Source organism: Siniperca chuatsi, linkage group LG14 (assembly GCF_020085105.1).
Source record: "Siniperca chuatsi isolate FFG_IHB_CAS linkage group LG14, ASM2008510v1, whole genome shotgun sequence".
Classification (NCBI taxonomy): domain Eukaryota; kingdom Metazoa; phylum Chordata; class Actinopteri; order Centrarchiformes; family Sinipercidae; genus Siniperca; species Siniperca chuatsi.
The window spans coordinates 25453946-25478982 of record NC_058055.1 but is presented as its reverse complement, the minus strand read 5'-3'; the positions used below and the strand labels follow the sequence as shown (position 1 = coordinate 25478982).

General features: G+C 40.6%; 2 protein-coding genes across 8 annotated transcripts; one reads left to right on the top strand and one right to left on the bottom strand.

The window, feature by feature from the left end:
- Positions 1 to 3119: 3119 nt before the first annotated feature.
- Positions 3120 to 6808, top strand: LOC122888366 (glucose-dependent insulinotropic receptor). The gene is made up of 2 exons (XM_044222735.1): positions 3120 to 4133; positions 4941 to 6808. Exons 1-2 carry the CDS (start codon positions 3566 to 3568, stop codon positions 5627 to 5629), a joined length of 1257 nt encoding a protein of 418 aa, XP_044078670.1. The 5' UTR covers positions 3120 to 3565; the 3' UTR covers positions 5630 to 6808.
- A 2827-nt stretch (positions 6809 to 9635) lies between these two features.
- On the bottom strand, positions 9636 to 20151 carry LOC122888719 (dual specificity protein kinase CLK4-like). Of its 7 annotated transcripts, none has more exons than XM_044223481.1 (13): positions 19804 to 20151; positions 14634 to 14745; positions 14247 to 14333; positions 13484 to 13643; positions 12875 to 12941; positions 12569 to 12682; positions 12164 to 12330; positions 11544 to 11638; positions 11284 to 11413; positions 11054 to 11136; positions 10879 to 10958; positions 10323 to 10413; positions 9636 to 10234 (listed from the first exon to the last, which is right to left on the bottom strand). In XM_044223481.1, exons 3-13 carry the CDS (start codon positions 14325 to 14327, stop codon positions 10079 to 10081), a joined length of 1224 nt encoding a protein of 407 aa, XP_044079416.1. In that variant the 5' UTR covers positions 14328 to 14333; positions 14634 to 14745; positions 19804 to 20151; the 3' UTR covers positions 9636 to 10078. The 7 variants fall into 7 exon arrangements, with proteins under 7 accessions (XP_044079416.1, XP_044079413.1, XP_044079415.1 ...); XM_044223478.1 differs by having other exon boundaries at positions 14239 to 14333; positions 19804 to 20148; XM_044223480.1 differs by having other exon boundaries at positions 9636 to 10231; positions 14239 to 14333; positions 19804 to 20147.
- Positions 20152 to 25037: the final 4886 nt, after the last annotated feature.

The following is a 25037-nucleotide window of genomic DNA, read 5'->3' as shown; positions in this document are numbered from 1 at the left end:
CAGGACCCCGGCTTCCTGGGTGCTGCTGGGCACTGGGCACAATTACTGCTGACCCACACTTTGTTTTGAAAGGTCCTGAAAGGTCTAGCAGGGTTGAATAACATTCCTACATTGTGTGTCTGTTGGAGCTATTTTGGCTTGTTGGGAGGGAGGGGGGTTGAGAGGTATTAAAAAGAGGATCTTTCCTCTCAGGTTGTTGTGGACTCATATTGAACCCGGTGAAACTGCTCTGTTGCACTGGGCTGGCTGGGATTGTAGTGTTGAGGTTTGAGGATGTGTTTGTGTGACTCAATGGAAAGTGTGAAAACACTGAACAGTCAGGCTGCGCTAACACATTCAGATTTATACCAATCAGTTCTGTTTTTCTCTGGGATTTTTTTTTTTTTTTTACCAAAGTCCAGTTGTGTTTAACTCTCGATGTGTTTTTCACACTGTGGCTTGAAGAACCAGCTGCTGATTTAATGACAAATTGTGTTTTCAGTGTACATTTTCAAAGTCTAACATGCCAGCAGCTCTGTGAGGCTGTGCTTTGAGCTAAATGCTAACATCAGCGTGTAAACATGGACACAATGATAATGTTAACAAGCTGATTTTGTAACAAGTAAAGTTTATTAGGGTCACCATATTTAGTGTGTTTGCATGCTAACATTTGCTAATTAGCGCTAAACAAAAGCTACAGTTGAGGCTGATGGGGATGTCAATAGTATTGTAGATATTTCATCATAAACCAAATTACTGGACAAAATACATTTTTTACCCGATGATGGCGCTAAATCAACAGTCAGACGATCACCAAAGTTACAATTGGTGGACCTTTTTCACAGCAGACTTGTTGACTTGTTATAGCGGGAAAAGCACAAGTGAAACAAATTTCATTAAAGATGGCTCAGTTCCATCAAGTGTCCCAGTAAGTCATGCCAGTGAACCAGCACGCACAATACCAGGACCCTGGAACTAGCTCACCTAAATGGAATGCAGTCGTTTTTAATGTTATCAATTACACCTGTGCTTTCGCTGCTAGGACAAGCCAAGTCATGTGGAGGATGACTGTCTGTACCAAATGCCTTGGTAACCGGCAGTCCATCCAGTAGTTGTCAAGATATTTCACTTTGATCCAAAAATGTTAACAATCATGGTGGCGCTAAGGGGAAAGTCAGGTGATTACCAAAGTCATTAGGATACATTGTCTGGAAACCATGAATGTCTAGTTTTCTAAAGTTTCAGTCTGGACCAAAGTGGTGGACCGACCGACTCACTGTCATCGCCATCAGTAGCATGACTAAAATCTAATTTTCATGTTCATCATTCATTTTTTTCCCCTAAGACTAGAGTTTGCTTCAGTCCCTGGTTTGGTGGTTTTGAAAAAGCACAGTGACACATCTTTCTCTTTTATATTCCTAAATAATGTCTACAGCATGTGCAGTATGTGAGCAATTCCTGTACCAATACTTAATGTTCTTTTATTAATTTCGGTTGTTGGCAGATAAATGTAATAAGCATAATTTAATATGTTTGACAGAATGATCAAATTAAATTATGAGTAGAGATCGTTTCTAAAAGAGGCAACATTGATATCACAGTGAAATGAAAAATAAACAAACACACAGACGTTTATTATTTTACTTCTTGAAAAAAGATGTCACTGTGTACCAGTATGTGAAATAAAACTTCAAATCAATAATACATCACATAATTTTAACAATCCCCTTCATTATATAATACCTGCAATTTAATTTCAAACAGACATAAGTGTTGGATGTGCGTTTTGGGTGAAAACCTGTTTCCTTTTATTAAAATATGATTCATTTTGAGGACAGTTTGGTCATCATCAGTAACCAGATTATGTTTAGGTAGGGATGTCTTCAGTCACTTGTATTGTCTTCTTTTAGTATTTTTCTCACAGACCATAGCTGCTACTCATGAGTTTGAGAAGCTGGTGTGATGCCAGGTGATGTTTTGAGTGTGTGCAGTGAGAAAGCATCATTAGCCAGATCTATTTGTGTGTGAATCTTAGTGGAAAATGGTCCCATCATGCCAGATGTCTCTCCTGGGAACTCTGGGGTCAGAGAAGGACGGCAGCCAGCCGGGTTAGAGTTTAACTAAGCCCATTCAGCTCTCTACAGCACACAAACACGGTTGTAGCTGCTTCTGTTTTATATTACTGAATGGATTTTAGTAAACTTCTTGCTTGAGCTACTAATACTCAACACAGTACATGCAGGAGTCCAAGGACCACCAGGGGTCCACCAGGTTTACTCCTGGAACACTGGACACTCGAAATAACTCCTTCCACTTTGCCTCTAAACTACAGTTGTAAACTATTGTTATTCCCTATGGTTCTATGATTATATAATGCATTATATATGAGTCATAACGTTAAAAACCTGCCCAAATGACTCTGAACCAGCCCAATATGGATTAACCGCACAAAGACCTTTTTCACAGCTTGAAAAGCATGTGTTACTAATAACATTAATGTTGGCTCCGTTCAATCCAGGTGTGCCAGTAAGCTGTGTGACAACAGTGTGACAGTGAGCCAGCGTGCACAATACCAGGACCCTGAAACTGAAGAAGTTAAATGGAATTCAGCCATCATTAAATTTTGTATTCACATCCAAGCTTTTCCTCTTGTGACATGTCAAAATGTCTTGTAGTATTGAAAAACGCCTGTTTAGCCATTCGTTCTACACAGATTTCATTTTTTTTAAGGTTCATTTATTTATTCCCTAATTATGTAAGGTTTGGTAATCCATAAACACCCTAAACAAACTGTAGTTTTAAAAAAATCTTCTTGATTCAAAATTATAAATACAGTAAATTCAGTATAAAATTAGAGATCTTCCTGCCCGGCAGAAAGCTAGCAGGCTGGCGGCTGGGACAAAGGTCAATCCCAGAGAGGCAACAACAGCAACGGATGAGCAGTGGAAGGATATGTATGTGTTTGTGCTGTTGTGTGTGTGCGTCTATACGCTCTGTTTTGTGTGTGTGTGTGTGTGTGTGTGTGTGTGTGTGTGTGTGTGTGTGTGTGTGTGGGTGTGGGTGGGTGGGGGTGAGGGAGTGGACAAGGCCTGCTGATAATGCTGTGAGTGTTTCTGTCCTTCTGCATTTGTTGAAGGGATTTTAAGGACACTGATGAGAACGGTGAGATCAAAATGGATGTTTTAACAGATTAACTTTCTTATACTTTGATGAGTCATCGGGGAAACATCACACAACATCGGATTAACGTAACAGGACAATATTGGCTGATAAGATTCTTCATTTTGTGGTGATCAAACCAGCATGACGCTTGAAGTCTTTGCCAATTAAGTGCAGTCACATGTTAGAGTTCTTTGATGTGATATTTGATATTTTAGTATTATCTTAACCTTTCTTAAAGTATTTTGTTTTTGAGCGTCTGTGTAAATCAGTTTTTTCTAACTGTGATTAACTGCAATTTTTGTTTTATATTAAACAACGGCTGTAAGTGAAAAAAGACGGATTGTGATCAAAACAATGTCAGCCAACGCCAACCACATACAGGCTTGAATTTCACCTTAAAATCTTTGGGGTTTTTGTCATCAACATGTCATATTTGAGTGGACATGCGAGCACCTCTGTTAGCATGACTCCTGATAGCATGGACTCCAACGAGCTGACAACCCAAAGCGACCTGAGGCCTCCGGTGATGGGTCTGATCCTGAGCATCAGCTCTTGCCTCATCATCTCCACCAACCTTCTAGTGGCAGCCGCTTTACTTAAGCTACTCCTCAAGAAAAGTAGCCAGAGCTGGTGCTTTGTCCTCAACTTGGCACTGGCCGATGCTATGGTGGGTGTGGCTATCACTGGCCTGGCCACAGAGGACTTCAACAGCAACAGCAACAATATCACTCAGAACCAGCGAAGCCATGTCACTGCTGAACCTCCCGCAAACGGCACGCCTGCTGCTCAGGGCAGGTCCCGGTGTTTGATGCGGATGGCCTTTGTGACATCGCCCTGCACAGCATCCATCATGTCCATGTTCTTGATCTCACTTGACCGCTACGCAGCCATCAAGATGCCCCTGCGGTACTCCCAGCTGTCTGGGAAGGGGACAGCAGTCGGGTCCCTGCTGGCTCTGTGGATCAGCTCCCTCACTATGGGATTCTTGCCAGGTGAGACTTAGAGATGTACAACTGATTAATTAATTTATAGTATGTTAGGGTAAAAGAAGCTGGCGTTCTGACAGAAAATAGCACTGCATTTAAAACATGCAAGGGCCTGTGCTGCTGTGGCATGTCATGTTGCAAAAGGTATTGATGATACATGAAGGTCTGAGTAATACATCCATGAGTTTGAAAGTTTATCAGACAGGATATACCGTAAACTCCACCTCAATTGTTGCCAGGTAAACAGCAAAATTATGCCATTCATGTTGCAATGTAATCTACCAGGAATGTGCGCTCGCATGTATTTGATTGGCCATTGCAGTGTATTGCCGCATGACATTGCAATGGCCAGTCTGATTCGAATTGACAGACAGCAGGTGAAAATTAAAGGTTCTCTGTGGAGTGTTTTTATGAGTGGGTCCCTGTTTTGTTTGTCTCATTGTCTCATTGTCTCATTTGTTTGCCAATGGTTTCACACTATTCCACTGACCTACAGTTGGAGGTAATGCGTCAAGAAATACAGCAATGCGCCATCAAAGGCAGTGAAGAAGACTGCTAGCAAATAAACATGGATGTAAACAATGCAGGAATCAAAATAATTTCAAACACCTTTGCAAATGTTTTAAGAGGAAGGAAATCTCAAGGACCTCAAGGGTACACACAACGAGTTTTGGTGAGAAAGACTGAATGTAAACATAACTTTGTTTGTTTACAAGAAAGCTCCACAGTGCACCTTTAAAGGAATAAAAAGTTATATAACTAAATTTTCCTAATATTTCTTATGGCAAATAACCCATGTCCTCTGTTTCTCAGTCATGGTGCGGCAGCTGCAGGCGGACATCTACGACGGCTTCTGTGCCTTTTTCTCCGTCATTGACCCAGTGGGCATCATTGTGTTGTTCAGCGTGTGCTTCTTCCCTGTGCTCTCTGTATTTGTTTACATCTACCTGGACATCCTAAAGATCGCCTACAGCCACCAGAAGCAGATCTGCCAAGTTAGGCAAGCTGGTTCCAGGACAGCTGACCACCATGGCCATCAACATTACGAGCATCATCACCAGTATCAGCAGCTGAGGAGCTATAACTGGAGCCATGTCAAGGCCCTGAGGACGGTGGCGGTGCTTGTGGGCTGCTTCTTGGTCCTCTGGTGCCCCTTCTTTGTGGCGTGCATAGTGCACCTTCTGTGTAAAAGCTGCGAACTCACACACCTGTTGGAGAATTATCTATGGCTGTTGGGACTGTCCAACTCACTGATAAACCCTCTGGTGTATGCCTTCTGGCAAAGGGAGGTGCGGCTGCAGTTAGCAGCCATGTTTTCCTGCTTTGCAGGCAGGTTGTTGGCTGCTGGACCACCAGGTGTCACAGAAAGATGTGACCCCCAGCCACCTGTGCTGACTCAAGCTAGTGTTTCCGGTGGAGATACGCTCAACCCTTCGCTGTTGCCAATTATCGGTAACGACAAGACTCACACTGTGCCACTATCGGCCACGACCAGCTTGTGAAAGAAACCAGAGAAACAGTGGCAACAAAAACATGGCTAGGCAGAGTGTATTATCAATGTCATATTCTAGATACTGTGGCTGTAGAGTTCTTACAAAGAAACGGACAAACATAAACAACTTGTTTTAAGAGCTGTGTAAGACTAACTTGCTCCACTCACACCCTTTCTTTCTGAAAAGCTGAAACATGTTCCTTCCAAATTTTAAGCTAAATTGATATCTACCAGACAGCAAAATATGAGGACCCCTTCATTTTAACCAAGATAAAACTACAATTATTGAGGCCTTGACATTGTGCCACGTGTCTTTTTTTCCCCTCAAAAAATTAATATCTCTGTTTTGAATTTCAAACTTTTCATGTAAGAGCTAATTCTAAGACCTGAACAGGAATGTGAATTACGGAGGTACTAGTTTTAACTTTACTTTAACTTTAAATTGATTCATGAATTTGACCCTTATTTATTCACAACCACATTTTTTTTGTAACTCTTTTTTTAATACTGGAGTTGAGAGTTGAGTGTGTTTTACATTTACATCTTCGGCACTGACCCGGGCCCCATTATTAAGACTTTTTTGGGAAACAGGGCCTCAATACTCCAGAGGTCTGTAAGCCAAAAATAAAAACATTAAGTAGTACTTTCCATATTAAATTTCTAATAGTACACTGATTATAATCCCTACAGAAAGGTCCTTGTCTCACTCCATCACACATGCACCAGTCTGCAGCAGAATTATTCTGTACTCTACAGTACTACATAGGCCTCAGCCCAATTTGTCCCAATTCCTCTAGGCCTGAGCCCGATTGGGGCCTGACAACTAATAAAGTTTTAAAGTCAAAACTTTCTCTTCCTTTCTTTTACTCTATGTAATGTAATGTAATGTACTCTAGTTTTTCGGACTATCCATCATCATGTGTTCAGTACTAATGTATCTGTAAAATATGTTGGCACTGAACACATAACAAGTATCATGTGGCATTCAAGGAAAATTCTTCTAAAATTACTTTTAGCCATGCTAGTGGCATGACACTGTGGATGGCAATATTGGTCTGTCGGTCGGTTCGTCGCTCCACCACTTTGGTCCAGACTGAAATATCTATCACATAGATTGCCTTGACATTTTATGCAGACATTTATGATCCCCAGAGGATGAATTCTACTGACTTTGGTGATCCCCTGACTTTTCCTCTAGTGCCACTATGAGGGTGACATTTGTGGTTTTGAGTAAAATGTCATGATGAATCACATAGTGCCAGCATCAGATTCAAATTTTAATTTGTCTAATACTTACTTAAAACAAAATAACTGCAAAACTTTTGACATTCCCATCAGCCTCAGCTGTACTTTGTACATTATAACTGCTAAACATCAGCATGTCAGCATGTTGTCATTAGCATTTAGCTCAAAGTGCCACTGTGACTTAATTCAGCCTCACAGAGCCACTAGCATGGTTATAGATTTTAAGCAGTGTTGAAATGTTGACCATCATTCCTATTTCTCTAGTTATGATAACTTTGTACACACCAAAGTAATTGCTGAGATCAGGGAACATGGAAACATCGCTAAAGAGAAGTCAGCCTGGGCAAAAAACACAGCCAAACTTATTTGCAAGAGAAATTGAAGACGCTATGAAAACTATGAAAATAACATCCAAGTTATATAAAACTAGATTTGTTCTTTCAGAAGACATTCGTGTAACAGTAGATGTCTTTTATACAAATGATCTTATACAAAGCGAAGCACCCAGTTTGGTTTTGTTACTCAGTTTACTAAGTGATGAGAACACAGACTGGTGTTCACTCTGTTGAGTGACAGTGGGCAGATGACTCATAAAAGTGACAGCACTACAGTATAATTTAGAGAATTGTTCCATAGTTTACAGTGAAACCAGAGGGGTCAGAGATCAGTAGCAGCAGGGTGCAGGAAAGAGTTCAATGGTCCGGTTTCACATACTTTGACATGCGTTCCTGATCCACAAGGGTTCAGGTCTGTCCCACTGTGGAATCAGTGAATGCATGAGGGAAACTCACTGACTTTTTGAGCCCTTTATGCACACTTACTAGAAGTCTGATATCCCGCAGAGACTTGCAGAGGACACTCCCTGTGTGCAGCCTAGGGAAAAACCCACAAGTGGGCTGTAATGTTATAAAACAGAGGTAGACCTCCTTGGTGTTTCTTTTGATTTGTGTACTTATTTGGTAGCTACCAAAAAGCATAAATTTAAGTTTAATACATTTTTTTGCTGTGACACTTTGAATTTTTGGTTCTGACTGACACTGTCAGTATTGGTGAATTGATTGGACACAGGCAGGTAAGCAGCTGGGAGCCAATGTTGTTAGCCCTTACTAAGTCCCATCTGTGATTTGAGCTCTCCCTCTATTACTTAGTGACTCTGCATGTAACAGGTGAGGTTACAACTACTCATAGCTGTGAGTTTGGATATATTGATCATTTGCCACCACCAAGACCTATGAAAGAGACAGCTAATGACCCCTCCTTTCAATAATGTATGCAGGAGCTGCTCAGCAGGTGTTGAAATAACATAAACGAATAGGGAACATTTGTTGGAATCAGTAATAACCTTAGCAAGCTAGGCTAACTAGCTTCAGAAGTTGAAAGTGAAAGCCATCTTTTGAGTAGCTGAAGCTTCTGCACCTCCTCCCCAAATGAGACATTCTGCAGAAGCTTCACCATACAGCATCATTCTGACCATAGGCCACATCAATTCATGAAGTCAGAAATGTCCAGGTTTACCACTAGAAAAAAAAAAAGAAACTGATATTCTTATCCAGCATTTGAGTGCCAACTTTTCTAAAAAATACTGTATTTGAGAATTTGATTTTTACTGTCTCTTTTGTGCCAAGTAAACTGAGGCAGGCCAGTCACAGATAACAAGCAGCAAAGGTCATGAGACAGACTGGAACCCATGACATTATACATAAATTGTGTGCCTTGGCTCTTGGACCCGCTTTGTTTTATACTGCTTTATTACATCCATGTGATTTAGTAGCTTTAAAGTGATGGTTCTCAGATAGCAGTCGAGCCTGCTGTTTATCTGAGCAGCTGCTGTTGCACATGTAATATTTTATAGCTGAATACCTATTCAGTCATGTAAACTTCCTCGGTTGCTTGAATCTTGATAAATATCGTCCACTGTACATGTCAGCGGTCTGTATCAACAAAGCAGTTACGCCAGTGATGTCTGAGATTTCTAGTTGGGGTTAGATAGCTAACATTTACTTTAGACTGACCAACTGCAGTGTCTACATAAAGTCTGTGCTGCTGAGCTGGAAATAGAGCTAATTTACCTTTGGTTCTTTCGTCATGTGACACATACAGGCTCTCAGCATTACCCAGCAGGATCATGCTGGGTTCTTTGTATATAAAACTAAAAAGGGCCTGCGGTTTTTGAACATATCACTGTGTCTGGGACGACATGGAAATCCCGGTTTCATACAGCTTGGTTGTTTTAATAGTTTTGGTCATCATTTCTATCGGTAAAAATCAGTGTTGGGCAACTTACTTGAAAAATTTCATTAAAAAAATAATGACACTATTTTACTAATTACATAACAGCAAAAGTAATTAGTTACATTACTTGGGCACATCCCTATGTTCCCATGTCAAATGGCTATAAGTAACAAATCTTCATAGTTCAAATTGCAGAAGAATGAAGGGAGATGGACATTTCAAATGCAGTTTGAATGGTAAGAAAGCTGTAGTGCCTGAAAATTTGAGGGCGTCAGTTCATGATAAGTATAGTATAACATCAGTCCTCCCATTAGCTCTACAATATACATCCCTGCCCCTTTATTTTAGTCACTTGATGGATTTTGGATGCTCACTTTCGGTTTTAGCTCCAAATTAAACGGTTTAGTCCTAATATGGCTAAAATGGCTGATCAACTCACCACTCTTGTTTCTTACCCTGCCAGACTGTTGTAGCAATGTCACCATGTTCCCAGATCAAAGTAATGACTTTGGTGAGTACAATGTGAGTACAATAAGCAATAGAGATGATGGACAAATTTAATGTACAATTTTCAAGGCATTTAGTTTACAAGTTCGGCTACTCACTAACTCACTAACCCACCTCTGATGGTGTGTAAGCAGACGTTAATAGCAGTAGAAATTCATTGTATAAAACAGAATTAAGGCACACCAAAATGCAAAATATGTGTTAACACACTGTTACAATACACTACAAAAACGACAAAGAATCAGTGAAGGAAAACATGGAATTGCGACGCATTACACTTGACTTTTTACAATGACAGGCGGACTGTTGGATCATGACGGGATTTCAAATATACAGGAATGCTCTCTTGTTATGACTGAAAATCATCTAACTCATCAACTCAGAACTACAAACCCATACAGTTTAGTAATTGCAACGCTTAAATTACAGCCCAAGGTAGATGTTGAATGTGTGTGTGTGTGTGTGTGTGTGTGTGCTAGCTGCGCTGCTGCTTCTGCATCCTCAGTGGGCTAAAGAATGGGTGCCACAGCGCCTCCTCCAGGGTGATCCGTCTGCACACGTCGTACTCCAACATGCAGCTGAGCAGGTCGAACAGCTGCATCTCTTCCTCGCTCTTCCTCTGAATGTACTGCTGAGAGACAGACAGTTACTGTGACTTCCTGCTGCTACTGCCTGTACCTCACGGCTGCAGCTGATTGGCTGATCTGAGTGCTGTGTACCTTGAGTGGTTTACAGTGTTTCCTGATGTAATCATCAGCGGAGCTCTGCTCGTCCCAGTTCAGACGCTTGTTGCGCACGTAATGCTGCTTTCTACACACAATACAGTATACACACATGGCTCATACAGTAGTTAGTTGCAGGTAACACCGTTTTTCAGCTCACTTCCTCCCCACCAGCACTCCACTTCAAGTCACATTTTCACCTGAGTAAAGGGCATAAACTGTCGCTTTCAATCATAAGTCGTCACCACAGAAACTGATGGAAACAATGCTCGCCCCTGCTGTTATGTTTTGTTGTTTCCCTGCAGGAGCACAATCCTCTAATTTTGTCATCTGAAAATCACTATGTAAAGAATTTTTATGTTATCGTTTGAAATTTTCTGATGGCCTTAGTTTTTGTTTGTACAGAAATGAGACGATACTTGTGAAAACTGGTGCAGTCTATACAGTAGGAGTGTTTTCAGTGATTTTCAGTGGTGTTCTTTTAATTACATCATCTCGTTGTGCCCTCTTCCTCTGCAATGGTTTAATGGCATGTATATGCGTGTGTGGTTACCTGGTCTGTTTCAGCAGATGGGGGGGGATCGGTCCCAGGACTTTCTCCATCATTGCCAGATGTTCTTTACTGTCGTGGGTCTGTAAAAACAGACAGGCAGGGCAGAAAAACGTACTACTGTTTCTCTCTCTGCGTGTGTATGTGTGCAAGTGTGTGTGTGTGTGTGTGTGTGTACCATGAAGAGTGTACGTCCCAGGTAAAACTCCATGAGAACGCAGCCCAGACTCCAAACGTCACACGACTGATTCCAGCCCAGATCTGTGCACAAACATAGATTGTTAAAACTAAAAACATGGATTATTTGACATGCAGCTAAACTGGTCCAATTTAGTAATTCTGTGTGCGTGTGTGTGTGTGTGTGTGTGTGTGTGTGTGTGTGTGTGTGTGTGTGAGTTGTGTGTATACCCAGTATGATCTCTGGAGCTCGATAGTGACGTGTGGACACCAGGGATTCATGGTGTTCGTGGTCAAATTTGGCGGTGCCAAAATCCACCACCTTCACATCCAGACTCCTCAGTTTCCTCTCCTCACACTTCTGACACACACACACACACACACACACACACAGTCTGCTAAACATCCTTGGCAAACATTGAAATGACAGCATGACATGTTGTATTTGGTTTTGATTGCTAGCAAACAGAAAGTTTTTACAAGACTTTTACTGTCTTATCATTTAACTCCAGGTCGCAGTCAGAGCAGACAAACAGGATGTTCTCTGGCTTCAGGTCAGTGTGGGTCAGCTTGTTGCGATGCAGGACTGTAAAACACACACAAAAACACACATTGTAATTGTGTGTTCATTAAAAGCTCTAATCTCCGGTCTTTGCCAGATGGTTCAGTTTGCCAATGTGGTACAGACACCACGGCCAAGGCTAATGTTTGTTATTCTCTTGTGACTATTCGTATCCAGACTAACCTGTGTTTTCCCTGTGGCCTAGGTCCACACTCACCTGTGTTCTCTGCCTGCCTGCCTCATCCAGCACCATTTCTAGCTGGTCTGTCTGCCTACCCTGCTCCACTGCAAGACTCTGAGCCTGTCTTCTAAAACTCGTACTTTCTAGTCTTGTGAATAAATCCATATGAACTGTTAAAGGGCCTTTGTCCGAGTCCTGCTTTTGGGTCCATAAGATTACGCAGTTTAACGCAACATCAGCCAAATGACCTCCACTAAGTACAAGAAGTTCCAATTTCAAGATCACTACCATGAAAACTTGCAATAATGATGAGGTCACAGTAGAAAGTGGCTAACACACACACACACACACTTGACCACTTGACTCACAGCAGATGGCTCTGAAGATCTGGAAGGCCATGTGTCTGATCTGCTCCACGCTGAACGGCAGGAACTCGTTCTGTCGGAGGAACTCGAAGGTGCTGAGGCCGAGCAGCTCGAACACGATGCAGATGTGACCTTCATGCTCGAACCAGTCCAGCATCCTCACACAGGCACTGGCAGGAGAGAGTCAGTGATCCATAAACATGAGGCATTTGAATAACTGAAAAGCTGAAGAATTAAAATGCAAAATCGATGTTGACAGCTTATTGCACATGTATCAATTGAAAACCAAAAGCCCAGCTATCCTTACCTTTAGCCCGCAAAACAAGAGCAAGAAAGATTAAACTGAATGCTTTTAGAGGATAATGTCGCCCAGGATTTACTCTGAGGGTCCGCTGCAGCTACACTCACAATCTGTTCTCATCATCCAGGCTGTTGATCTCCTCCAGCACTGCGATCTCAGACCTCGCCACTTTACGGAAACACTCAATGTTCCTCACAATCTTCACGGCTACATGCTCCTCTCTATTGGACACACACACGGCCATGCATTCAGTTTACATGATGATTACACCACTTCTGGTTTTTGGCTGTTGGCTACTAACTCAAGATGTTGTCATGATGGGTGGAAACCAAAAATGTTCTAAGATTACAAATCTAAGCAGTACAACCACTCAACAGTTAGAAGGTCAAGGTTCAGTCAGCGTGCATGCTTACTTGTCTCTATCAATACACTCCACCACTTTTCCAAAAGCTCCTGTTCCCAGTGTAAATACCACCTCATCTGCAAAGGACAGACAGACATTTATTTGGGTCAGCAGTGTAAGTAGCAATGTTTTAAAAGGCAAACGCAATGGTCAGTGGTCAAAAGGATTTTGTGAAGAAGTATTGTATTATTTACTGTGTGCTGCATCCTAATTTGAGGGTTGCATCCTTCGTTAGTAACAGCAGACCAGCTTTTCTCAGCTTTTTCTATTTGTCAGTCAATGTGTTTAATCAAGACTAGTTAGCTTAATTGCCAGTTATGTTTCATATTGCAATTCAGGGGACTAAGAGCAGAAGTGAATGGTTTAGCACACAATGAACTGGAGCCTGAAACAGTGTGCAGGAAAACTAATTTACTGTGAAGATCTTACAGAAGTGTGACGTAAGTACTGATAGATGTGAATGCAGTGTCACCTCCAGCCAGGTGACCAGAAATTATTCCTGGAGTTCCAGGTATTGTGAGTGCATGGTCACCTTCATGTTGCCTTGTTACAAACTCAAAACATCAAAGCTATGACAAGGACAGAAAAGACACTAAAGACAAAGGTCGGTGTCTAGTACATCTTTCTTTCATCACGAGGCCGATGTGATAGACCAGGTGGCCCTCTTCATCGTCCTCACAGCTCTTCCCCTTGTGACTCTTCTTTACTCCATCATCATCAGCGTTGACAGCTTTGTCACCAAGAAAAGCAGATTCGAGCTGTAGCAAGTTGTCGTCAGGCTGAGTTGAGTGTTGGACACAAGACATATGGACAAGACAGTGCAAGACAAAGGGTGACAATTTGAAACACGTTGGTTTGTATCACATAAAAAGGACCTTAACTTACATCACACAGAGGATTGGAAACCACCAAGAAGAGCAAGAAAAGTCCAGTTCTGTCATCTTATATTCATATATTAAAATAAAACTATAAAACTGTCAAGAACCCCCCAAAAATAATTTCCTAGATCAAATCATAAAAGAAACAGGAGAGTCTGGAAATTATAATAATATGAGATCCCATTTTATTTGAAAGACTATGCCAACTTTTGGGAAATGGAATGGATGGGCAACTTGCACTTTAAGAGGACTGACTGAAAAAAACAACACCAACAATGAAATACTAAAGGCAGTTATTTTAGTTATTCCTAAATAGCAAGAAATACTAAATAAATACATATATCAATAAATAAATATATTAGATATCAAAATGTCTAACTCAGTCAACCAAAAACAAAACTCTGAAACGGAAAGACCCTCCCTCTGAAACCTCTAGGCTCACAGTCAGACAGAATCTGATCGAAGGAGGAGGATGAACAAGAGAAGAGAATCGTACCGAGTTACCAATTTCTGTCGAGGTGCAGAGTGTGCACTGGCTGAAGTTTCCCGTCTTTCTGTCAGCGTGGACGTCTGTTTTGGGGTCATCACCGTCTACCAGCAGAAAAGAGAGGGAGGTGATTCCCTGCTGCATGAGTACATTTCACACAGTTACTCCTTTTAACGGTCACTCTAAGATGAATAATAATGAGCATGTGTGGGTAACATCGCAGACACAGTGGACTATTTACAATGGGAAAAAAAGTGTCATTTACTTCTGGAAGGAAAACCATACTGTTTTCTTCTCAAGTGTCTTTGATTAAGAAGCTCCTACATAGCCTACTGCCTTAGTGTGAGCTACACAAGACATGAATACAAGTTAAATGACCAAGACATCAGTGGAAATGAGGTTACCTCTCCAAGAACCACAATTGTTGTCCTTCCTGCCCATAGTGCTGCTGTTCACACTGGGCACTGTGACCCCAATCTGCTCCCTCTGCTCCAGACTCTGGAGGTCTTGTGATTACTTGACAGATAAGAAGAAGAAACAAACAGTTCAGATGAGGCTCCACACTAGTCTGTAGCACCGGCAGCCCTGTAGAGCTTATAAGTAACAAAGTTACTGGATGCATAAAACATGAACAGACAACTTTGCTATTGTTTTGATCCTTACATCTAGTGGGGCAGCAAATGTAAAGTTTGACCAGGTAACGTTAGCATGATACTATCATTTAGCATGTAACATTTAGCATTGAACTGAATTGAATTGGATTGAATTAAGCTTATAATGTGCGAGTTGTGTACAGCATGTTATTATGCTCACATAATGTATGCTAATGTAGGGTGTTAGCTTATATACTGTATTTTAAAGACAGAATTCCCCTGAGCATGCTAACTGTTTGCATATTAACTTATGCAACCTGTACAGGAATTTGGTCAGATTTTTTCGGTATCGTAGGGAAGATTTTGATACTCAATAACAAGTCAGCTTCTCATTAAAATGTCACGGAAATCCATCCAATAATTAGATACTTCATTCTGGATCAAATTGGACCGACAGACTCAATGACTGACCTTTATTGCCAACAAAACTAAAAATGCATTCCCTGAATATCTAAATGTACAGCTCAATTAATAGCATGCTTTTCCATACTGGCACAAGTAAAGCGGTTCTAAAAATAGTTAGGGGGAGCATTGAAACTTACGAGATCTGTTGCTGCACCTGAATGAAGAAATTGGTTATACTGCTGCTAAGTATAAAGGTCAAAAACTCTTCAGCGTCTTCCTCGGGTATTTTCCTCTCTCTGCTGTTCTGCCACACTTTGTAAAGGTAGAAATGTTTCATTTGGAACAAAATAAATTCAACTGAAACGTCACGTTTGGCTGTAGAGAGAGGTGCAGGAACTTGACAGCTCTTCCTCTGTGCTCTGCTTGGTATTCAAACCCTCCTTCCTCCACTCTTCGAGTGCAAAAGTTTCCCTGTCTCCTCAACCCCTGATGCCTTCTTCTCTGTTTTCAAAGCTATACATAGTGTTATATCCCTCCAGCCTACAAACCTATTGGTGTATCTATCTCCAGGGCTTTCCCTGGCCTTTTAGAAAAGGCTTAGTTACGACCCCCTAGCCAGCAGCGAAGCTTCCAGAGGGGCGAGAAGATAACATGAAACTATAATGGTCCCTGTGGGGAAATTAGGTTTTTAGAGCAGTCATCAGATATGGCAAAGTAAAATAGAATAGAAACCAGAATAGAGAATTATATTAATAGAACACAGTACATAGAAACACATGGATGAAGTTATAAAAGGGTATTTTGTTGGATTTTAAGTGAGCAATGGATGTTTTGCTTTATTGATTGAGTTGATTTGAAGTTAGCCACCATTAAATTATACAACTCTTCCACCAAGTGAGAGTATTAACAATGACTCAGCCCATTGGTTCCTTCTGAAGACGTAAAACTTTAAAAAATATATATATCACAAATATATTGTTTCACTTTCAAAAAGGGCTGAGTAATTTCCTTATTCAGCTGGGTACTGTAGTTTTTAGCAAACATTACTCAAACAGGAGTGAATAGTGCATATTTTGGAAGACTATTTTCAGTATTTAGTGCTTTAGTTTTTACGGCAGCAGGACAGTGTATGTGGGATTGGCTCAAAATAAGTGTGACCGTGTTTATGGCCATGAAAGATCATGTCACCCAGTTCAACAGTGTGGCTCACTGATGTGTTTTTCACGTGTTTTTTTGGACAACAATGAAGTTTTCGGGCAAAGAGGAATAAGCCAAATCAGACTTTGGATACACAGGTCAGTAATAAAATCACTGTTGGTTTTGGTCTGGTAAGAAAAATATAGATTAGCATTAGCCTTATCTTATAAACTGTGTCTTTTAATTTAAGTAGCTAAATCAGATTTTCCATCAGTGATTGACATCTCGACAACAGCGTGTCCACAAGCTTATAGTTTGCGGTAGCTAATGTGATGGCATGCAGATTCAGCGCATTTACTGAACAATGGTTATGCAGTCTATGCTTTTGTTATATCTTACCACCTTTGCAAACAGATGTTAAACATCAGTGCCACCTACAACCCTCAGAAGTTGCCAGTTTTTAATATTCCCATTTTTCCACACTTTTCCAATTAAGAGAAAGTAGAGAGTTAGCAAGAATTTTCCTTTCACAAATAAATATTTTGAAATCCAGATAAATGTTCCACCCCCAAGAAAACAGTTATTTTTTACGTCTTTTTTTAAATATATACCCTGTGTTTTTTTACTGGGCTTTAATGTATACTGAACTATTTACATGTGTCGGTTGACTGGCCTATGAGATGCCAAGGGGATTGGTTTTTTATAGCCAACAACGTGAAGGAGTGTTAGTCGTCGAGCAGGGCTCCCCTCCTCCCTCTCTCAGAAATGGATCTGTCTCTCCAATGCGCCCGGCTCAGTTGTCACTGATCGACTGTAAATCAGCACTGAGGACTCACTCCTGCTGACAACCTGCAGGACCGTTGTCACTCACTTAAGATCCTCCAACACTCAACACTCACCACCAAATCCTTGACACCACCGAGTGCCGAGGATTTCACTCCGCATGCAGCTTGATAAGCAGAACAAGGGTTAGGGGCCCCATTCCAGCTGCAGCCACCAAGACTTGATGTATTCAGAACATGCTAGTTTACATGAATGCTTTAAAAACTGGAGTGGCATATGGAGCTCATCCTTCTCAGGAAATTGTTTATCCCTCAGGGACCACAGCTTGTCCCTGTGATGTTTTGGTTTTATAGAGTGGAAAAGAGGGAAGAGCAAGCAAGTAGTTGTGGAAGTATTTTTAGCCATGCTAGCAGCATAGCTCTAAGGATGTGTGATGCCGGTGTGTTGGTTGGTTGGTCCACCACTTTGGTCCAGACTGAAATATCTCAACAAATATTGGATGGATTGCCATAACACTTCGTGTAGATATTCATGTTCCCCAGATAATGAGTCCTACTGACTTTGGTGATTGCCTGACTTTTCACTTTGAGCTGCATTTTGTGTGCTATATAAGTAAAGTTTATTATTATTACCAGCAGGTCAAACTGTTCACTTATCCAGTCAAATATCTCAATATCTGCTAGATAGATTGGCAAAGAATTTTGTACAGTTATCCATGGTCCCCACACGTTGTATCCAAATTAGCGATGTGTCAGTCGTGAACGAGTCAGCTCTGTGAGTCGGCTCCTTTAAGTGAACGATGGGAGCCGGCTCCCGTCTGAGAGCCGATTTCGCACATATCAGGTCATATCTGTTGATAACTGCCGTTAGCTAGTTAGCTCAGTTAGCTGTGCCGCAAACTTAGTGGTCCTAGCACAGGACCTTTGGACCGCCAAGAGGAGGAGTTTTTCAGGCCCGGGGGGGGGCTTTAAATGTGGCTATTAAATGTAAAAAAAAATCTATGCTGAATGGCGCTCAATTCTGCCAATGCAATGGAGAAAATGCCAGGCAGAGCCATGAAATCAGCACTCTCATTTATTCTGAAAGTTTTGTTTTGCAATCATAACAAAACTGCAATATAGCTTCCAATTTTCAAAATCCAAAGATTCTAAATTAATTGAGTTGAATTGCTTTATCCAGGTTCTACAAAATTAAACATCCAATTTTACCTCTCCGAGTAGGTGTCATAGTTAGTTCATCGACCAGTGATTGTTTACCGTGTTACAATAAAGACTGTTAAAACCACTATCCAGCTCTCCACCTCGCTGTGTTCTGCTTTTAGGTCATAAGATCGTGCACTACAACATTAGGTGTGTCTCTTTTCTGGTTGATTCATAAATGACTTATCTCCTGATGTTTCACAGTGTCATAACTTTTCCTGCTGTCTTTTCCTGTATCCATTACATCAAGTTGTTATGCTATATGGTTTTCTTGATCTGCAGTATGTAAACTGTGCTGCTAGAAATCTGGCATTGGCCACAGCCCCAGTCGCTCTGCTGCATCATAGTACTCTTTTTGTCATGTTTTCTTTTCAATTGTTGTTGCCTGGGTTTACTTTTTCTTGTTGTTTTCACTAGGAAAACACTAACAAATAGCCAATGCTTTCAATACTACTGAGGAGAGTCTTTTCTTTGGACCAATGTGAAGGACAAACTTACTTACTGCCTGAAATCACTCTTCTTGGGCCCTGCTGATTCTTGAAGCTTTAGTTCCATTCATTTTCATCTTTGAATGGGATATCTAACATCTAATTCAATCCAGATGATTGACATAGGTGACTGGTAGCTTTAATTGAAGGGGATTATTCAGTCCTATCAGTTATAGTTTAACAGTTCATCTGATATGGCTTAAAATACACTTAGATGAAATCTAACTACAGTCTGAGCTGTGCAAACTGACCAGCCCACACAGATATAACAATGAGCACTATGAACACACAGCATACTCCTGAGCGCACGCAGCACTAATTCATGGAGCGTTCTAAGGATACTGAAACACAGAAACAGATTTTGTCTTTTTTTTTTTAAGATAATTTTTTCTGGCTTTTTTGTCTGTATTAGATAGAGACAGCTGTAGAGAGACAGGAAAGGGGGGCGAGAGAGGGGATGACATGCAGCAAATGAGTGGTTATAGTGTAAACACTTATTAAATTACTTACTAAATGTAAATGTAAAAAAAAAAACATTTCAGGTCACTCTAATACAGTTAATACAGTGTCTTGCATTGCCCTAGTGTCCTGGCCCACGTGAGTCAGCATGTACTGTACTACAATGTTAAAATGCAGATGTCCCACCAAGACAATGCTTTCAGTAGAATTGGTGGGGAAACGGACCTGCAGTGTTGCAGTTAATAAAAGCTGTGCCAGATGAACAAAGTCGGACCTTTCTTTTTGTCTCTCTGTGTTATTGATATATGATTTGATTAGTTTGCATTTCACTGGAGTTGTTTAGGTTCACTGCTGTTTTTTCCACCTTGACAAAAGTTAAATCTTGGGGGTAGCGTACAATACTTTATTTTTTAAATAATTAGTCAGCTTAGGGTTTTGAATATTGTTACAAAAATCAATTATTACCAACTTTACTTTAAAATTTTCTCTTCCAGCTTCCAACTTGCTTACCTGTCTTTGTTATTGAAGCTGTGATGTCTCCTGCTTCTCCTCTTCTCTGGCTCGCTGCTGTTTGGTCTCCTGTCGATCTGTTTGAGTTACTTACCCTCCTCTTCTTCAGCTTCCTCCTACCAACACTTGCTGCCACGCTGCATAGCTGCCAAACAAGGAGGGACAGAAATGGCATCTGACGTGCAACAAAACATTATGTCCCTCAGAAAACGAAGACGTGAACATTCCTGCGCACTTCTAGGCAGTAAAATCCTCAGCCAGCTGCAGTGAAAAGGGACACGGGGAGCTGCTCCAGCCTCGACCCCTGGCCTGACCCAGCAGGGGCTCTTCTTTCATCCCGCAGGAGAAAACATAGTGTACTGTGTCTGAGCTGGAACTGGTAATGCAGGGTGATGCAGGAGGTTGTGTGATGTACTCCATGAATGACACCGGACACTCTCACCCCGCATTTCATACTAGATTATTGGACATATGTAAACACAGTGTCATCACGGTGCATACAAGACCCAGGTCTTCACCTGTAGGTCCATACAATGTTGTATGTTGTTTTGTTTCAGTGTCATTAAATTTGGGTGGGGCAATGTTGTTTTCACTCTTGAGATTCAACCTACAACGACAATGTGGTGTAACTTCAGAGGCTTTCTTGTCTGAGTTTATGCTATGATTCTATACCAACTTTATTTTGAAGCCCTGGAGAGTTGGGAGGGATCAGAAACATGGTTCCTTATTTACATTTCTTAGCTTGCTTGATCAGCTGAGGGGACTAACTTACACCGTCTATGTTAATTGCAATGAAGGAATATGTTTTTGTTTTTTGCACATTTTGCCTTTATTTGGCAATTGACAGTAGAGATAGGTAGGTGAAAGAGCAACATACAACAAATGTCCCCCGCCAGAATCAAACTGGGGGACAGTGTGATTACATGTCATGCATGTCAGGCCACTAATCCACAGGGACACCCCCAAATTCAACAGTATGTTTTAATGGTTTTCAGGACTTTTATGGCATAAAATATGACCGATAATAAGCTGAAGCTACACAGACATCTGTAGGATGAATTCATTCTTGGTTTTGGTATCTTCATGGGAAGTGTTTATAGAGATTAAAAATATAAAATAACATTATTTAAAGCGGCTATAATCAATATTTTTACAATAACAATGTGACAGTGTGAACGGGGTCACTCATAGTGATGGACCTACAGCTCCCCTCGGCTTTATGGAGCTTAATAGTGAGTTTCAGCTCATTGTTTAACTGTCCAGCCCACAACTTCACTGTTTGGGTTCACTCTCACCTTATTGCATTGTTTTCAGCTGTTTTCAGCAAAAAAAACCTCTAAAAACCAACTTTACACTGCCTGCTCAGCACCATCCGGCAGACGGACAAAGCTAATGACTAGCTGGTAAACATATAGTGGAGGATTTAGCCACAAACATGACTCAAAATTAATGATAATGTTGCTCCATAACTGACGGATGTGTAAATAAGCAACTATTTGCTAACAAGTTTGCTATACTGCCAACTTTAAAGGTGGAGATTTGTCAATGTTGTGTTCACAACTTGTTTCTGCTGTCCACAAGTGAAAAAAAAAATCAGTTATTGCAGGTTTAAAGTTGAATTAATTGATTACTGGCTGCTGGGGAGCAAAAGAAGAAGCTGACCTACACACGGCCCTGGCATATTATCCCCTTGTAAAGCTGTTATGGAAACTCGTGTTTCTGGCTACAGCTAAATCTGACAACAAAACTAAAATTAACATTAAAACGCCATGACTAAATGAAATCCCACAGTGGACATGGCAGACAGACAAGCAGCCAGACGCCTCACAGATCCTCACACCACATGTTTTGTGGTGCTTTCCATCAGCTGCCAAAGTTCAAAGTTCCTGCAGTGATATCAGTGATGGGTGTGGCCAGAAGCGCAGCAGTTTGTCGCCTCATGTGACTCAAGTGTAGATTGATTCTTTAAATGGAGTGAAATCAACCTGGCAGCAGCTGCAGGTACTACTGTACATCCAGTATCATGCCACTTGACTGCATAGAAGAACTTTATGTACATTTGACACATTGTGTATTTTGAATATTTCAGTAAGTAACAGGTTAACTCGTTAACTTTACATAGTAAACCCAGTCTTGTTAATTGACTCGTCACGTTTCACTCACTGGACTAAAATAAGAACATCAGATTTTTTTCTCAGCAGGTAATTTCTAATATTCGTGTTTTAAAAGGTCATAAATTGCAAATTATTTTCAGCAAAGGAGGCAAAACACAGGAAGCCAAACTGCCATTTTTTACGTTGTCTTCACTAAGATCTTTCTATAAATTTGGTATACAATTTATCCAAAAAGCTGAAATATTTACAATAAAATGTCAGCTTTTAGTCCCACTATAGTGTGCCTCCCCTACATAAATATATGACGGTTGACAGCCAGAGTAATGTTTGATGAAATATGTGCAGCTATGTGTACCTTTGATAAGATACAGGTATGTGTCATGATCTATAACTTTATCAATTAGGTAAACATCCTTTTTAACAGCCAGATGTTTGAACACAGCCTGGTGCGAGGACGTGAAAGGTGAAACGTATACTGCAGCTTTGACACTCATCAGCCACCGCCACAGGCTTGTATTTCTTTTCCTAAACATAAAAAATAAAAATATCCTCAACTTTAACAACTTGCATGGTTCAAATTCTGAAACTAGATGCTGACCCCATCGCAAGCACAAGTGCTCTTCTCCTCTGAAAAAGGGATTATTTACTTTGACTATTTAATTGTTTATTTAATCAAAGTCTGGCATTTTTTCAGATTTCTGATTTAATTCTTAAAATTTCATCATATTTTGGTCTTTGGACTTTTCCCTTAGAATATAATCTTCTTCTTAAATGCTAAGCAACAGACAGGGTAAGTTATATCCAGCAGTTTTTAGCTTGGGAGCTTTATTCAAGTCAGTTTCTTTTTTCTTCCTCATGAGGAAGTGATGGCGGTTTTATCAGTAAGTTTACAGAAGCAGTATATGACCCACTACTGTAGTCACAATTAATGTTTCAGTGCAATGAAACGTGGAAAATTCCATGAAAACAAAGAAAAAAACTCCATATTTTTATATTTTTTTTTAACTTTGAGGTCCTCAGTGAAACATTTACTGTATGTGCTTAATTTACCTGTATTAACATGTACAATATTTACAGTTTGTACCAGCAAATGAACAGTCTCTATTCTGACTGATGTGGTCCATTGTTGGACCAACCCATTGGACCGTTTATTTAAGTGATTCAAATTGTAGTTATTGTGTGTGATCACTTGGGGGTGCTGCTGTTGGACTTTGTGTTTTCTCTAGAAGATGCAGGTAGTGAGGTCAATTTTTCTTGACAGAGACAGAGGCTCCTGGTTAGCAATATTTCCATGCATGTGATTCATTACAGACATGCAGTCAAAGCAAAGAGGAGAGGAGGTGACACATTTCATTTAGTGGAGAGCACGCACGCACACACACACACACACACACACACACATATACACATTCAACACACAGCACTTTGTAATGAAGAGCATGCCGTCCAATTCCAGCTGTATTGACAGTCAGAAGTGAAAGCTCTCAGCTGTGATTAGAATTCAGTCTATCGGACGCACAAACTGGCAGACATACAGACATACAGTATAGCATGAATATATATTGGGTTGTGAGTCTTTCACACTTAAAATTACCTATTTTTTGTTTACCTAACAAAGACCTCTGGTTGTGTTACTTTTTTTTGTTTTTCCAAACTCAAATCAAATCAAGTTTTATTTGTCACATACACAATCATACGTGTAGTACAACATGTAGTGAAATTCTTTCGCGCCTAGCTCTTAGCTCAGTCATTCACGAAAGCACAAGTATTTCAACATTGATAAACCTCTAAGGGGGGAGGTCGGGTGAATTGTTGGACTAACGAAGTGTCTGACTTTGACACCAGAGACTGCGATTGCATCCTGTCAGTCAATATTGGTTTCTTTTAACCATGACCATAATATTTCCCTAACCCCTATCCATCACAGTTCCACGCCAGCTGTTTTTTGGTCTTTCATTTGCCTGTCGGAGTAAATCCAACCTTTGGGATCTGTCAAAACCTCATCAGACATTAACTATAGTGGTGGCATTGACAAACAACCTATTTTGACGTTTAGGTTAATGGATTGGAGGACTTGCAGACATGCAGACAAACAGGTAGACATACTGTATAACAGAATTATCTATTGGGTTGTGAGTCTACAAGAAAATGGCACCATGATGCTTGAAAATGTGTCTTGCTTATTTTTGCAACAATAACAACAAAAATAAACAATTCAAAATCACACAGTATCAATAAAACAAGAAAAGGCAAAACAAGTCAAATATAAAGATCAGAAAGAAAGTGAAATGACTACATATGAAAAGATAGACAATAGTAGCTTACAATGAAAACAAAAACTAATTTGTCATGAATAAATAGCAACAAAAAGAACATAAAAACAATCAAAAAGTTTCCAATACAGCAATGCAAAATGATTCAAAAACTATAGTAGGACTATTGTAACTGATGTCTACATGTGATGCTTGGAAACCAAGTAGAAAATGATCTGAATCAAAAATGTCTATTTTGTCTGTGCAGCCCAAAGAGGTCCATGTCCAAATGTAGAGGTCCAAATGATTTTGAATGAGCTTTGACCTCAACCCCATCCAACACCTTTGGGATGAACTGGAACACTGACTGCGAGCCAGGATTTATCACCCAACATCAGTGGCCGAACTCACTAATGCTCTTGTGGCTGAATGGGAGCAAATCTCTGCAGCCCAGTTCCAAAATCTTGTGGAAAGCCTGGAACCAGAAGAGTGGAGGCTGTTAAAGCACTAGATTAATACCCATGGTTTCGGGATAATAATAATGTATGCATACTTTTGGTGCTATAGTTATGTCTGGTGTATATTTTAGCCAGTAGGCAGGACTACTGTTAATATCTGATTGCTTATATTGATTACTAACAAAGCTTTAGCAATATACTGTATACTGTATTGTACTTCAGGCCAATGAGGCGTATTGAATTGAACTGTACTGAGAGAGAGAGAGAGAGAGAGAGAGAGAGAGAGAGAGAGAGAGAGAGAGAGGTTTCTCATACTTTAATTGAGTTCAAAAGTTGACCAGCCTCTCTCGCTTTTATGTCCACTTGAATCATGGTGACAGTGTGTGTGTGTGTGTGTATGTGTGTGTGAG

Coding starts and splice junctions, on each gene's coding strand:
- LOC122888366 (XM_044222735.1), top strand. CDS start 3,566: ATGTCATATTTGAGTGGACATGCGAGCACCTCTGTTAGCATGACTCCT. Junction 4,134..4,940: donor CACTATGGGATTCTTGCCAG/GTGAGACTTAGA, acceptor TCTGTTTCTCAG/TCATGGTGCGGCAGCTGCAG.
- LOC122888719 (XM_044223478.1), bottom strand. CDS start 14,670: ATGGGCAGGAAGGACAACAATTGTGGTTCTTGGAGAG. Junction 12,331..12,568: donor CTGGATGATGAGAACAGATT/GTGAGTGTAGCT, acceptor CTCTCCTGCCAG/TGCCTGTGTGAGGATGCTGG. Junction 11,639..12,163: donor GATCTTCAGAGCCATCTGCT/GTGAGTCAAGTG, acceptor TGTGTTTTACAG/TCCTGCATCGCAACAAGCTG.